Source organism: Varanus komodoensis, unplaced genomic scaffold (assembly GCF_004798865.1).
Source record: "Varanus komodoensis strain SLA01 unplaced genomic scaffold, ASM479886v1 scaffold33, whole genome shotgun sequence".
NCBI classification, from domain to species: domain Eukaryota; kingdom Metazoa; phylum Chordata; class Lepidosauria; order Squamata; family Varanidae; genus Varanus; species Varanus komodoensis.
In genome coordinates this window covers 7,310,266-7,323,132 of record NW_025335817.1, presented here as the reverse complement: position 1 = coordinate 7,323,132, position 12,867 = coordinate 7,310,266, and the positions used below count along the sequence as shown (strand labels likewise).

Here is a 12,867-nt window from a genome sequence, read left to right as displayed (position 1 = left end):
GGGGTGGAAAGCTCTAGTAAGCAGTGGGGCACCTGTGCAGGAAGGGGGCATAGCACAGAGCTCCAAACCCTCTTGCAATGTGTGATGCTCATGTTTTTTTCCTAGGATGTTGACAAGAATCACCAAGAAGCCTACCGAATCAAAGCTGAGAGCAGAGAAGTTTATTGCCCAAATGGTATCTCACATTTTACAACCGTATCTTCATTTGTTACTTGTGACTGAGTTCAAGAGTGAAGAATCTGGACTTAGAGGCATACTAAAGGAGGATATGGCGAGAGTGGAGAAGTGGAATGAATGTGTCACATATCCTCACTTCACAAGATATAGATATGTGCTTGAACAGGTGTTTTCAGGAAGGCAGTCTGAGGAAGAGGAGCAAACCATAGTGCCAGAAGAGGATGTTCCTAGCCTTACTGACACATGGAAAGTTCTCTGTGGTCTCTGTGCATCACAGATACGGGCTCTGGGCCTGAATGGAGCCTGCTTTCGGGAAGATCTCACAGCTGGGAGTGTTTTGGCGGGCCCTCCGCCCCCACCCTGATGTTTGGGATACATGCAAGGAGTTTTTGCCCATACCCTCAGTTCTTTGACCGCCTTTTGTGGTGCCTCAGGAACTTCCTTTGTCTTTCTTCTGAGAACTTTTGTTCTTCTTTCTTCTACTTCCAAACAGTTGCCTTTCACCTACTAAATTCTTTTCACCTGTTCCTGAGGGAAAGTCACTCTGCCTATTTGCCTGGGGCATATGTTGGGAATGGGTACAAAGATATGGGGCAGATGGCTAATGGACCTGCAGCTGTGGCTCAAACAAGGGCTAATCCACATCACCAGGTCAGCTGGGAAAGCGAAGGGGCTGGTGCCTCTGCACCTCCAAACTGGCTGAGAGTCACGGAGTCTGCAAGCAGTGAGACCTGAAGGAACAAGAGGGCACTTCAGTGGGAGGACTGACCCATGCTGGCCCAGCCCATCTGCCAGTCCCAAGGGCTTTGAGAGCGCTGACCCCCCTCCCCACAGTCCTGGGGGCCAGGAGGGGTGCTGCTCATGCAACCTCTCTTCCTGCTCATGCTCAGGAGGGGGCCCTGCTGGCCACTAGAGGGTTGGTGGCTTGGTCTGGTGGCTGGTCATGGTATTGCCTGCGATCCTGCCATCTGCCACTCCAGCGCTGGTGCAGGGCTGTGGAGAAGATGGTGCAGGTGGAGTCTCATTGCCTTTCGCCTGTCCAGCAATGTCACCCCGAAAGTTGATAGCCTCGCTACCAAGTGCATGTCACAGAGCACATCGTTACACAGTGGCATTCACTGCTGCACGGAGTGTTTTGTATGGCACCAGTCACACACAAAGCTTCACTCTGAGCTCACCGTGTTTTGTCTCTGTTCAGGACCTGCTCCCGGGTAGTCTTGGGAGTCCCAGAGACTAAAAGCTGGGACTCATGTGGATTAGGCCAGCGCATCCCAAAACAGAGAGGCTGCACTGCGGCTGCCAGGTGCCTCTTGCATTCCCACGGCTGGAGTGCAGGAGACTCTTCCCTGGATTGAGATGGAATGGAAGGATTGTGGGGCTAGAGAATGCTTCAGAGCTACAGATAAATCCCCCCATAGGTGGCTTGAGCTTTTCATACAGCCTATCATTTTTTTCAACAATTAATGCAACAAAATTTTGGTCTCTTATTTGAACAGGAAAATGCAAAGCTACACCAGCCTTCATCCAATCGTGCGAACCCTGCAGCTAAAGACCTCCAGCATTAAGAAATGCCTAGGAAAAGTTTCTTGAATAATTCTCTACAATTAATCAAGCTCAGCAATGCATTTCATATTACGTGTGCCTCTGTCTTTCAAGGTAATAAAGAACAAGCCACGGCAGCTTTTTATTTCAGTTTCATTCATTTCATTTTTAATGAGCATGCTTTGACAAATCAAGTGTTGTAAAATCCAGACAAAAATCAACATTTTGAATTATCTCGAATGCATATCTCAGGAGAGTATATATATATTAGAAAGATGAACAGAACTCTTCATTTTTTTATTTGGAAATACATTCTAAAAATGTTATTGCTCATTATGACAAAAGCCGCAAAGCAACTTAGTTTTGGTGGCACAGCAAGTCCTGCCAGCTTCAGAGTGAACCAAATTATTCATTATAAATTTGGCATCAGGCCTCAAGAAAAATCATAGCTCCACCACCAGGGTTGGTAGCAAACAGGCTGCTTTCCACCAGGCCTAACCTTTGGTCATTGCTTTTATAGAAGGCCTCTTTCACATTTGTTAGGAATTGTTCCAACTTCTCCATAGGAACCATCGACACAGTGCAGCCACCCCATCCTGCTCCGGTCAGGCGTGACCCAACTGCTCCAAACCGCCTAGAAGAAAAACAAAACACGTGAACAGCTTTTTGAAGTCATACATTAAAATGAGCATCATACGCAACATGCAAGATTTCTTTTCCAAAGCTTAAACCGGGGATAGACAACTGGCAGCTGTTTGTGTGCGTGCATGTGTGATACGCCGCTCACCTCGAGAGGCTCTCCGTCCATCCCAAGGTGCTCAAGCAAAGGGCTCTTTAACCTCTGGCCCACTGCAAGTTGCATTAGAGGCCCCAGATGAGTGATATTTCAATGGAAGGGCTGGATTTTCTGTTCATGTGAAGGAGGGCTGCATTAACAGCGCCCTTTGCCTGGGCGCTGGCTGGAGCTAGGAGACAGTGAGCAACGCCAGTGTTGTTCCATTTCAGGCTTTAAAACTATGGCTTGTTACAACTTAGTTACCAACTGGATGCTTAAAAAGTACATGTCTACGTAGAAAGCAAGTTGTTTGCAACCAGCTTTTCAGATGCTATTTTGCTTCACAGTTTTGTATCTTTTCTAACATTCAAGAGCATCTGTTTAAGAGCTGAGGAGGAGTAACAGGGAAGAGAAAGACGTAGTTTGTGACCAGCACATATTAGTGAAGATTCTTAAGTTTATATGCCAGTTGGTAGTCATAAAATAGATTTCCAAATCTGGTAAAGTCCAGATGCTTAATAGCTCTGCTCACTGGAATGGGATATTTCATGCTGTCAAGATGCATCAGCTCTTCCCATTCATAGCAACAGTCAGAACAAGGGAACATTGTGTCGTCATCCAGAGAATTTCCAGCCACTTGAGTCATGTAGTGTTACTGAAAGGACTTGACTTTTTTGACTTCTGAAATCAACAGCAACCCAGTTCGCTGTGAAGGCGATCGACCTGGCATGTGTATCTGGAATTGGTGATGGGTTGGGTTGGAGCCAGACCAGCAAGAAGGAAGTGCTGTGGGCTTGCTGTTCCGGGGTCGGGGCAACGACACCCAGCCTATCCTGGGCAAGGCTGCAGTTTCCCTGAAGGAACAGATTCACAGCTTGAGGGCCCCATGCAGCCAGCTTCGAGACGAGAGAGCCCCAAGTAACCTTGATGACAAAAATTGCCTTTACCAGTGTCGGTTAGTTTGCAAGCAGCAGCCTGTTCCAGAAAGTGAGAGTCTAATCAGAGTTATTCATGCCCAGCTATGCTCCTGACTGGATTGCTGTAATGGGTTGCTGCTATTGCTGCAACTACCTTTCAAGATGGTGCAGAGCTTCAGCTGGTACAGAACACAGCCTATTTGGATCATATCTCAGTAATGTTAACAGTGCTAAACTGATCCATCCAACAGTTCCAAGCCATTCCTAACAATGGAACTGTTAGGAATGTAACTTTGTAATAATGTAACTTTTTTTTTAAAATCCTACTGGGATGGCTTTAAAAAAAATCTTCGCCATTAATAGCTTCCAATACCTTTTACCAACCTATACATAAAACAAGAAGAGTTGTCAATCATCTAAGACAAAAAGAGAAATTGGTTTGGTCATTTAAAAATGCACTTTCCAATTAGTGGCTAAACATTTTGGCAGTCCAAATATTTTTACGATTTTTTTGGCAAAGCTATTCTAACAAAACCAGAAGATCCAGTCAAGCCCCCAAAACATCTGCATATGCAGTTTAAATCCTCGTAAGAGCCGACAATCTGAGAGGCATAAGCGATGCTGTGCGGCACCATGTTTCAGGAAAACTTACTTAGACTGCTGTGCAGCAGCTGGCAAGGGTTGTGTAGAACACAGCCATTTAATGTATGCTGTTGCTGCCTATTAGCATAATCATGCCAGGTAAATATTTTTGTTACTCAGCTTTCTTAATGACAGAGAGTAAATGGCCAGGGAGGAAAAACACTTCAACACATCAGTAGAACAAGCCGGAATAAAATACAGTCATTGCTTCAATAACTTATCTTCTGCATGTGGGAACATAAAAGGAAAGAATAGGTTGGTCACATGCAACACGCTTCCTATCATAAATATGCTGGACTGGGTTTTCAGTAGGAAACTTTGGAGAAAAAAATGTGAAGCCACTTGGACAAAGAAAAAGCTGTAACTATGATTTGTCAAGTCAGACAACACGAATCATATTCGGCACAAACCCGCGATCATTCAAACCACAATTTCTGACTCTAGTGTGCTCACTGATCAGTTCAGGCTTCAAGCCAGCCATATAGTTAAGCTTCTTTAACCTTGGTCAGGCATTATATCTTGTACTGATTCTTCCCATGAGAATGGTCCTGAACAGCCAAGTATAAGAAGATGGATTCCAAGACTTTCCCGCTACATGTATTTTTCCCTGCTTTCTCATGCTAAAAATTCATAAAGAGTTGGGTTGATAGAAAGGGTACACTATGAATTGAGATCATGAGACAAGGTGATCTTACACTGGCCCACAAGCATGCGGCGCATTATACTTCTCCAACCCTGTTCGACATGAATCTCCATCACAAAGTGAAAAAAGTCACATGGAAATGTGAAAGTTGTACATTCTCTCCTAAAGAAATCTGTCTTAAGCCATCAAAACCATGAAGCCCCAACCCACGTGAATCTATTTCCAAGGTACCCTCAACTGGCTAAGATTTACTAAATGGGTCTCTTATGTGGATTCTATTAAGTGACCTCCTGTTTGCAAATATAATGAACAACAGCTGGATACATGATTCATTTCTTGGAGTTTCTCAAGCTTTGAACCTTTCTACATAAGTATAACTGCTCAAGCTTCCAATAGGTTAGGCAACAGCATTTTATGTATTCTTAGTTATGGGGCAACTAGATTTTTATGAGGTTTATCACTAGCAGTTCAGATCTGCAAGGAACTGTCTTAACCACAGTGGCTAGTAAGAGTCAGATGGTATTCCATGATCCTTATAAAGCCACTAGATCAGGGTTAATTTCTAGCTTGCACTTGGACATTTAAAACCGCCTTCCATAAGCCTCCAGATGCAAGGCTAAGGTCCATAATGCAGGGAGGGAGGTAAGGGAGGGGGGAAATGGAAAGGTGAGCAGAGTAGACTCACAGGGAAATCAACAGCACTGCTGCTGTATGAACAGTAAGTTGCCAATAGCAAGTACCTGTGACTCGAAGAGGCCTCCATGAGTAATAACTGGCCTGCCCTTGACATGGCAAAAGAAACCAAAAAATGGTTTTGGGTTGGAGAGTAGGGTGGCCAGAAGCAAAAGAAGATGGGGCTCGTGCACCTTTAATAGCTGTATGCAGGAGCTATTGAAGGTGCAAGAGCCCTGTCCTTTTTCGCATCTTGCCATGTAAGCGGAAAACTACATCTCACAAGGAGAAAAAAAGTGCACTGTGGATCTCACTGGTTGGTGGGGTTGACTAATTCCCAAAGCAAATACATCTCGAAAACCTCTGCTATAAGCTATAATATAGCAAACTGCACCAAGCAGTATGCCTGTTTTTATATCTTATATTTAGTAGGTCATAGAAAGCAAGGTCAAATTCAGTGTTAGGAATTGCTTGTTCTGTTTGGTGCTCTAACTATGCTTAACAATATTTTGAATTATCCTCCTCTTGGCATCACTGCTACACAAGCCTCGTTGACTCAATTCCACATAATATAATCTATATAATTATAGTTGGGTTTGAGGTCAAAACTGCATCTGAAATAGAGATGTTTAAGCTGTAACACTACTCTATTGATTATTTCTGCACTTGCTCGAGATACTGAAATAATTATCTCTGCCACCAAGTTTGCCCGCACTTCTTGTGTGGAAACCAACCCCTCAGGGGCCTCATCACTAAGAAGGAATAATAGCCTTCACTTAGCATACCAAGCCACCAGAACTTCCTGCCAAGCAGTTGTGGCACAACAAATTATGCTCTATGGCTGTGCTGAAAGTAAGTAGCTTCTTCCCAGAGCATGAGTTTCAAACTAGCCAAGTCAGCATCAGGATATCAGTGCAAGCAGTTACTATTAACTAGGTATGCAAAGTTACACATGAAAAGTTGGCAGGGACAGTGGTACTGGATAAAACAGATGTCATGGAGTTTTATTTTCTGTGTTAATGAGATGTGGGAACCTATTTTCTTCCATTGTGGGAAATGCCTCTCAAAAGTACAACCAAGTTCCTTCAGGAGCCAGTTTAAATTTCACCAAATGCTCATTATGCACCTTTTTAGTAGGCTGAATTTGTATGGTCTACAGCAGAAGGTAAGCAGCTTATGCCTTCTGGATGTTTTAGCTCCCATCATCCCTCATTGGCTATGCTGGCTGGGGTTGGTGGAAATGGTAAATAAAAACACCTGGAGAGTCAAGTAACCCAACCCTGGGCTAAAGAAAATGTTTGGGATTGATCTTGCTTGGAACAATACGGGTAAGGGAAATACAAATGGGTGGGGAAGAGTCTGCACTTTTCTGAAGGACCCATGTAAAAAGTGCTGGACTCTTCAGTCAAGACGTATGCAGAGCTTTTCAACGTGGTAGCAATTGCCATTTAAGCATTCAAACCTCAGTGGGGGTGCATTGTGGCTTGTTGCTGCATGTGAATCCAGCAAGGGTGATTTGTTGACAACCCACCCAAAACCCATGGGCTGTTTTATAGTTGCAGCATGGTTTATTAACCACCCCAAGGAGCCGCTTTCACCAGGAAGATATGGCAAACTAAAGCCCACCACTACCATAGCTTGAATTGTCAAAATGGTTGCCACAACAGGAAGCTGCATGGGGAAATTCACCCACAATGGCTTCTCGTTACATGTGAACCAGGTGGGTGTCTTCCTGGTGCATTCTGATGCTGACAGACAAAATACTTTACATTTGTTTAACGCAATGGATCAGTGTCGTGTTTTATCTGCAATCCAGCCCAAAAGAAAGGTCATTTTCCATGGAACTTACAGACAGATGTCCACCAGTTGATTCAATTCAGGACAGCTGCATTCATACAAGTCCTTGCAGCTGGCATGGCTCTGGTTCATTAAATCTCCCAACAACTGCACTGCATCGTCAGGTGCCTCTGTACAGATCTTCTTAAACTCCAGAACTCTGGCAGCTTCAGTGTACACATGCTTAGCACGCTGATATAACTTAAAGGTGGTCACTACATTTAGACAGAAACAAAATATTTGATGTTGGAACAAATGGAAATTTAGATGATTTATTGCTATCAGATGTGGCTGTGTCAATTCAAGAGCAAACTACTAAGAAAAATGATCCAATACATTTAAATCTACTTTTGTTCCCCATTTAGTATCCGTATAATGCCTACATTGCACCAATCCAAAGCAGTTGGAAATTACACTCCAAAACTTGCTCATCCCCGTTTTCTACAGCCCATATCTTATGCCTACCCTTCCGAGAGTTCCAGTATTCCAGAGCCTCAGAAGCACTACTAGCCTACCACAGCATCCCTTAATTTGGACAAACATACTTCATTGCCCTTGGTATCAGACATTCTCCAATTGTACCTCCATCGTCCCCAGAGTCTTATGTGTGCGTGCATCTCCATTCACTAATCTCTACTGAGGCCGCAATTCTAAAAACACATAGCAAGTCCTATTCAACCCAGTGAAGTTGATTTCAAAATAAACACCCACAGGATCGCACACCTAATCTCCACTGCTTTTTCTCTTGAATTCCTTTATTATTTATGCATTCATTCCTTTCCTGCCTGGCAACAGGCCCTCAAGGCAGCTTACAATTCAAATGTTAATATTTCATAAGGATAACATTTTCTTTAAATATCAGCACTATAAAAATTATAATTTCGTATGCATTCAGTTTCTCATGACAAGTTCAAATGTCCATAGTCAATATGACCTTCATCTGTGCCAAGGTATCAAAGATTACATCCACACCCAGAATTCTGTAACATCTGCCATCGTCTATAAGGAACGCTTTACGGTAGAAGTGGTTAACACATGTAGCTGCAAGTATGAGGTATTTTAATGTGTGAATAAGCACTACAGTTGAAGAGATGCAGGTCTTTCGACAGACTCAGAATGGATCCTTCCAGTGGAAAGACCTCCATTATCTCTGGCAGGGACACAATCTAATCAGGTGGTGATCTCAGCCAACATAAATGTTCTTTCTTCTGGGGTCTTGGACCTTATGGCCATGTTGCACACTGAGCGTTATATAAATCTCCAACTTGATTTTTCTTACAGGAAAAGTTGGGCAAAATACAGTATTTGGATGCACTCAATAGCTCTGCTTTTTGCAAGAAGTATGACCACCACTGTTTGGCAAGAGTTTATCGTGCACTTCTTGTGAAACTTTCCCATACCAGGAGTGGAAGTGCATATGGAAGCAGACGCTTCGTTGTTTCTCTTCAGATGTGTCAGAAGTATTCGGCTTGATGTAAAACATATCTGCTATTAATGAGAATGGACCCAACAGGACAGTTGCCTAAATACATCATCGTTTTGGAATGTGCTGAAAACCCACAAATGCAAAGGGGACAGCACAAGTGCCCCAGTCTAAATGAGTCCCCTGGGAAGCGTCACTGGCACTTTACGCAATCCCCACTTCCCCAGATCTAGTCAGGAGCGCAACTTGTCCTTGAGCCCTTGAACTATTTTTGCACGGCATGATGCACCATGTCACGGCCGGGCAGTTTATAAAGGTACACGAGGAAAATGGATCAAAATCGGGCTGTCTCCCTTTGAAGGCATCGGTTTACAGCAGGGAAAATTTAAAATGTGCATTTGTTTAGGGCATATCTGAAGTTGCGTGAGGGTTTGCCATTGCTCACACTCACTTGTAAATCACCACTGAACAGTAGTAACTCAAAGAATGAACTCAAAACACATCTGGTTTCAGTTTGGAAGCAAACATCTTGCCAAAGGCTGCGATTGATTCAGAGACCACCCTTCGGTACAGCAAGACTCTGCTGGCCGGATTACCTTAAAGCACTTCGTGGCTCTCTCAAGCTCATCACGTTACATATTGGCAGTGGGTATCATTGTTTCACCCCTGCCCGCCCACCAGAAACTGAGAAGGCATGTTCTTAACAATGTCGTATCGTGTAGGAGAAGCCTTTATAACCTCCACATTTGGTTTTGCTTCTAATCTAGTGTAATCCTTTCAAAGCTGTTATTACGTTTAAAATGAGAGAAGCCAGCACTGCACTGTTGTTTTCTTAGACTCTCATGCTAATAGTGCCTGTTTGCCAAGCAAATGTGAGCTAAGGAATGGTATCATTTCATTAAATGGAACTGTTTTTATAGTATTTAGCTGATAGTGGCTCATTCCTGGAGAAATCCACAAGTGCTAACATATGGTGGATTCTGGCAATGGAGATTCATGTGGCAGCCCTTAAAACTCAACCATGTAGCACCTGCAAGGTACAGATGTGGTCATCTGTCCACCTACACAGGTGAGTGTTATCTACACAGGTCCTCTGCTTTCTAGACTTGCAAGCAGTTGGGAAAGATGGCAATTCTGGGCTTCAATGCATCGCTAGAAAGAAGCAATAAATCCTTCAGGCAATACAAGTGCCATTCAGTAAGATTTTCAGCCACTATTACTTAGCTCCAGTTTTTCTGAATCTATCCAAAGAGCAATGTGAAAGACTATTCTACTTTTACAAAAGGAACCACATGTTTAAAGGAGTATTTTAATAGCTTTTGCAGGGCTTTTCCGGTCCAGTTGAAACGTTGTGTACTAGTTTTAAAAATCAGTAGTTTCCAGTCATCTGGCGCAAAAATACATATGGCAAAGCAGCAGATAACTAAGGTGACCGATTCCACTTTGTTTTTGTCCTGGGGGAAAACGCACAATAGCAAAACTGTTCATTTGAACACATCTGCTCGAGCAATTCTGTTCTAGCATACAAGCAGAGTCACTTCTCCAAAAAGCACAAAGGGTGCAACCCTAAACAGAAAAGTCACAGAACTCCAACATCCCCAGTCAGCATGCTGAACGTTGTCAGGCCTTTTCCTCTAAAGCATGCATAGGATTGCGCTTTAAATGTGCCAAACCAGGCCTCTAAAAATAAGAGGTGTTTTAAAGATACTGTTGGCCCGTTGGCCCACAAGACCCTTACACAGAATGACAGTGTCGGAGTGTTCTTTGCCCACCTCCCTGCTTCATGCAGAACGCCGCGGGAGCATCCCTGACAGACGGCCATCCATCTAAAGTCCATCTAGCTGAAAGTTACAATCTACAACTAATACAGGGTATGACTCTGCAAGCAGCGCAAAGCCCTACCATTTTAAAAGGCCCTGATTGAAATCTCTCTTTCAAAGTCTTCCCCCTCTTTGGAGATCAACAGCTGCTACTCTCCAACACTGGAGTGTAATAAGTGAAAAAGAAACCAGGAGCGGAATGCACAGCCGCCCATCAGCGAGGCCGTTTCCTCAAACGGAGGCACAACACCCACTTTCCACTACTTCCCACAAGCATTGTGCAGAACCCATGAGCATGAGATGGGGCTGATGCCCACAGGTGAGCTGAGAGGAAATACATTTCTCAAAGCCACTTGCTAGGAGGCATGAGGAAAACGCATGCATGTTCTGTCTGTGGGCTTCTTGGAGGCATCTCATAGGGTGTCCTCTTCTAGAGCGGACAGGTCTCTACTTGAATGGCTGCCCTGTCCAATTCTGGTTTAAAGATAATGCACATGGCACCAGCAGGCCTCCTGGTTACAAACTTCCACACTACAGTGAGTACAACCATGTTTTTACACTCCGTTTTTCTGAAACAGCACATATACAATGAAAGAACATGTACAGATTTTATGCAAATGACCTTTTAGGCGATGCATTTCCTCTTTTCTCGTTACTGGTCACCCTTGCTAGGAAGAAGGAGTGGCATGAGTAGAATTGTCTGAGTCAGTGGCAAAATCATTTCACTAGCCTAGGAGGCAATGCGCCTCGACTCCAGATGGAGGGGCACCATCTGGTGTTCTGGCTCAGTCAGCAAAATGTCGTAAGCAAGCCCTGCTTTTCCTACCTTTGTTGAGCCAAACGCAGCTTGTGCTTAAAATGCTTATGTTGCAAGCTGACCTCAGAAGGAATAAGTTGCAACATTTGGCCCACAGTGAGTGCAACCCTAACAGGATGACCCCAAGACCCTGGAGGCAGATGCTCAGGCAAACTTCAAATTTCCCAAATCATGGGATCCTGGAATGCAAATTCTCCAAGCCCAAGTACACCAAATTTATTTGGCTGCTGTAAAATGTATGCCTTTGTCTCCATCTGTTTCAGGATTATGGGTCTCTCTACCATGGATGTCTTAAATCCAGCAATAAATACAGGAAGGCTATTTCAAACATTTACTGAAAATCCAAAGGGTTTGTTGCATAGAAGAAAACAGCAAGATCCAGCTTTGTGTTCTTTTAGTGCTCAAGTCACAGCCATGGCTTCTTATGTCATCCAAATCTCAAACTGTAGGGTATGCGAGGGATAAACAACCCTCATGTAAGAGCAGGTTGCTTACCTGTAACTGATATTCTTCGAGTGGCCATCTGTGCAGTCACACATATGGGTTCTGCGCCTGCGCAGTGCTTTTGGCCGGAAAGATTAACAGCTAACGGTTTTTGGTGGGAACTCTGCTCCCCCTCCCCCCTAGCATTATATAAGGAGCAGAGTGTCCACCATTTTCCAGTCTTTGAAAGACGGATGTTCGCTCTCTTAATAAAGTTATTGTCATAATGGCAAAAAAGCCAAAACTTTCAGTGGTACGACAAATATCTAAAGAGATCCTAGCATCGAAGAGAAGGAAGTCGGACCACCCATTACACCAAGCGGAGTCGGAGGGTGGGTTGTGTGACTGCACAGATGGCCACTCGAAGAACATCAGTTACAGGTAAGCAACCTGCTCTTCTTCGTCGTGGCCTCTGCGCATCACACATATGGGTAGAATAACAAGCTTACCCAGACTTGGAGGAGGGAGGTGTCATCAGCGAAGAATAGAAGAGAGGACAGCCCTGCCAACGAGCAGTCTTGTCTGGCGCAGACATCAAGTCTGTAGTGTCTGGCAAAGGTACATGGGGTAGCCCAAGTGGCAGCTCTGCAAACATCTTCCATCAGAACTCCTGATGCAAAAGCCGAAGAAGCAGTCACAGCCCTTGTAGAATGACCTCTTGGAGTAGATGGTAAATCCAATTTAGCCAATTAGTAAGACAGCGCAATTGTTTGCACTATCCATTTGGAAAGTCGTTGTGAAGTGACCAGATAGCCCCGGTCGTGTTCCGAGTATTTAACAAAAAGTCTATTGGAGTATCGAACAGATTCAGTCCTAGACCTATAAAAGGCTAAGCAACGATGAACATCCAGCATATGCAGGGATCTCGCTATCGGATTTGAAGGAGCTGGGAAGAACGCTGGCAAAACGATCTCCTGCTGCATGTGAAACGAGGTAGCAATTTTAGGAAGAAAAGACGGATCCAGCCATAGAACTACCTTTTCCTTATGCAAATTCAAAAAAGGGGGGTCTATCCTAAGGGTGCAAAGTTCAGATGATCTACGGGCTGAAGTAATAGCTACTAGGAAAGCAGCCTTCCATGAGACAAGGCGTAAATCGATTGTCGCCATGGGTTCGAAAG

At 44.1% G+C, this 12,867-nt stretch overlaps 1 protein-coding gene across 1 annotated transcript in view; it reads right to left on the bottom strand.

Annotated features, from left to right (window-relative positions):
* Positions 1-1,858: 1,858 nt before the first annotated feature.
* GALK2 (galactokinase 2) overlaps positions 1,859-12,867 on the bottom strand; it is a 66,497-nt gene continuing 55,488 nt past the window's right edge. The window contains exons 9-10 of the mRNA XM_044438590.1: positions 7,218-7,419; positions 1,859-2,353 (exon numbers count right to left, since the gene is read on the bottom strand). Coding sequence (XP_044294525.1) covers positions 2,146-2,353; positions 7,218-7,419 — 410 coding nt within the window. The 3' untranslated portion in view covers positions 1,859-2,145. The remainder of the gene's footprint in view (positions 2,354-7,217; positions 7,420-12,867) is intronic.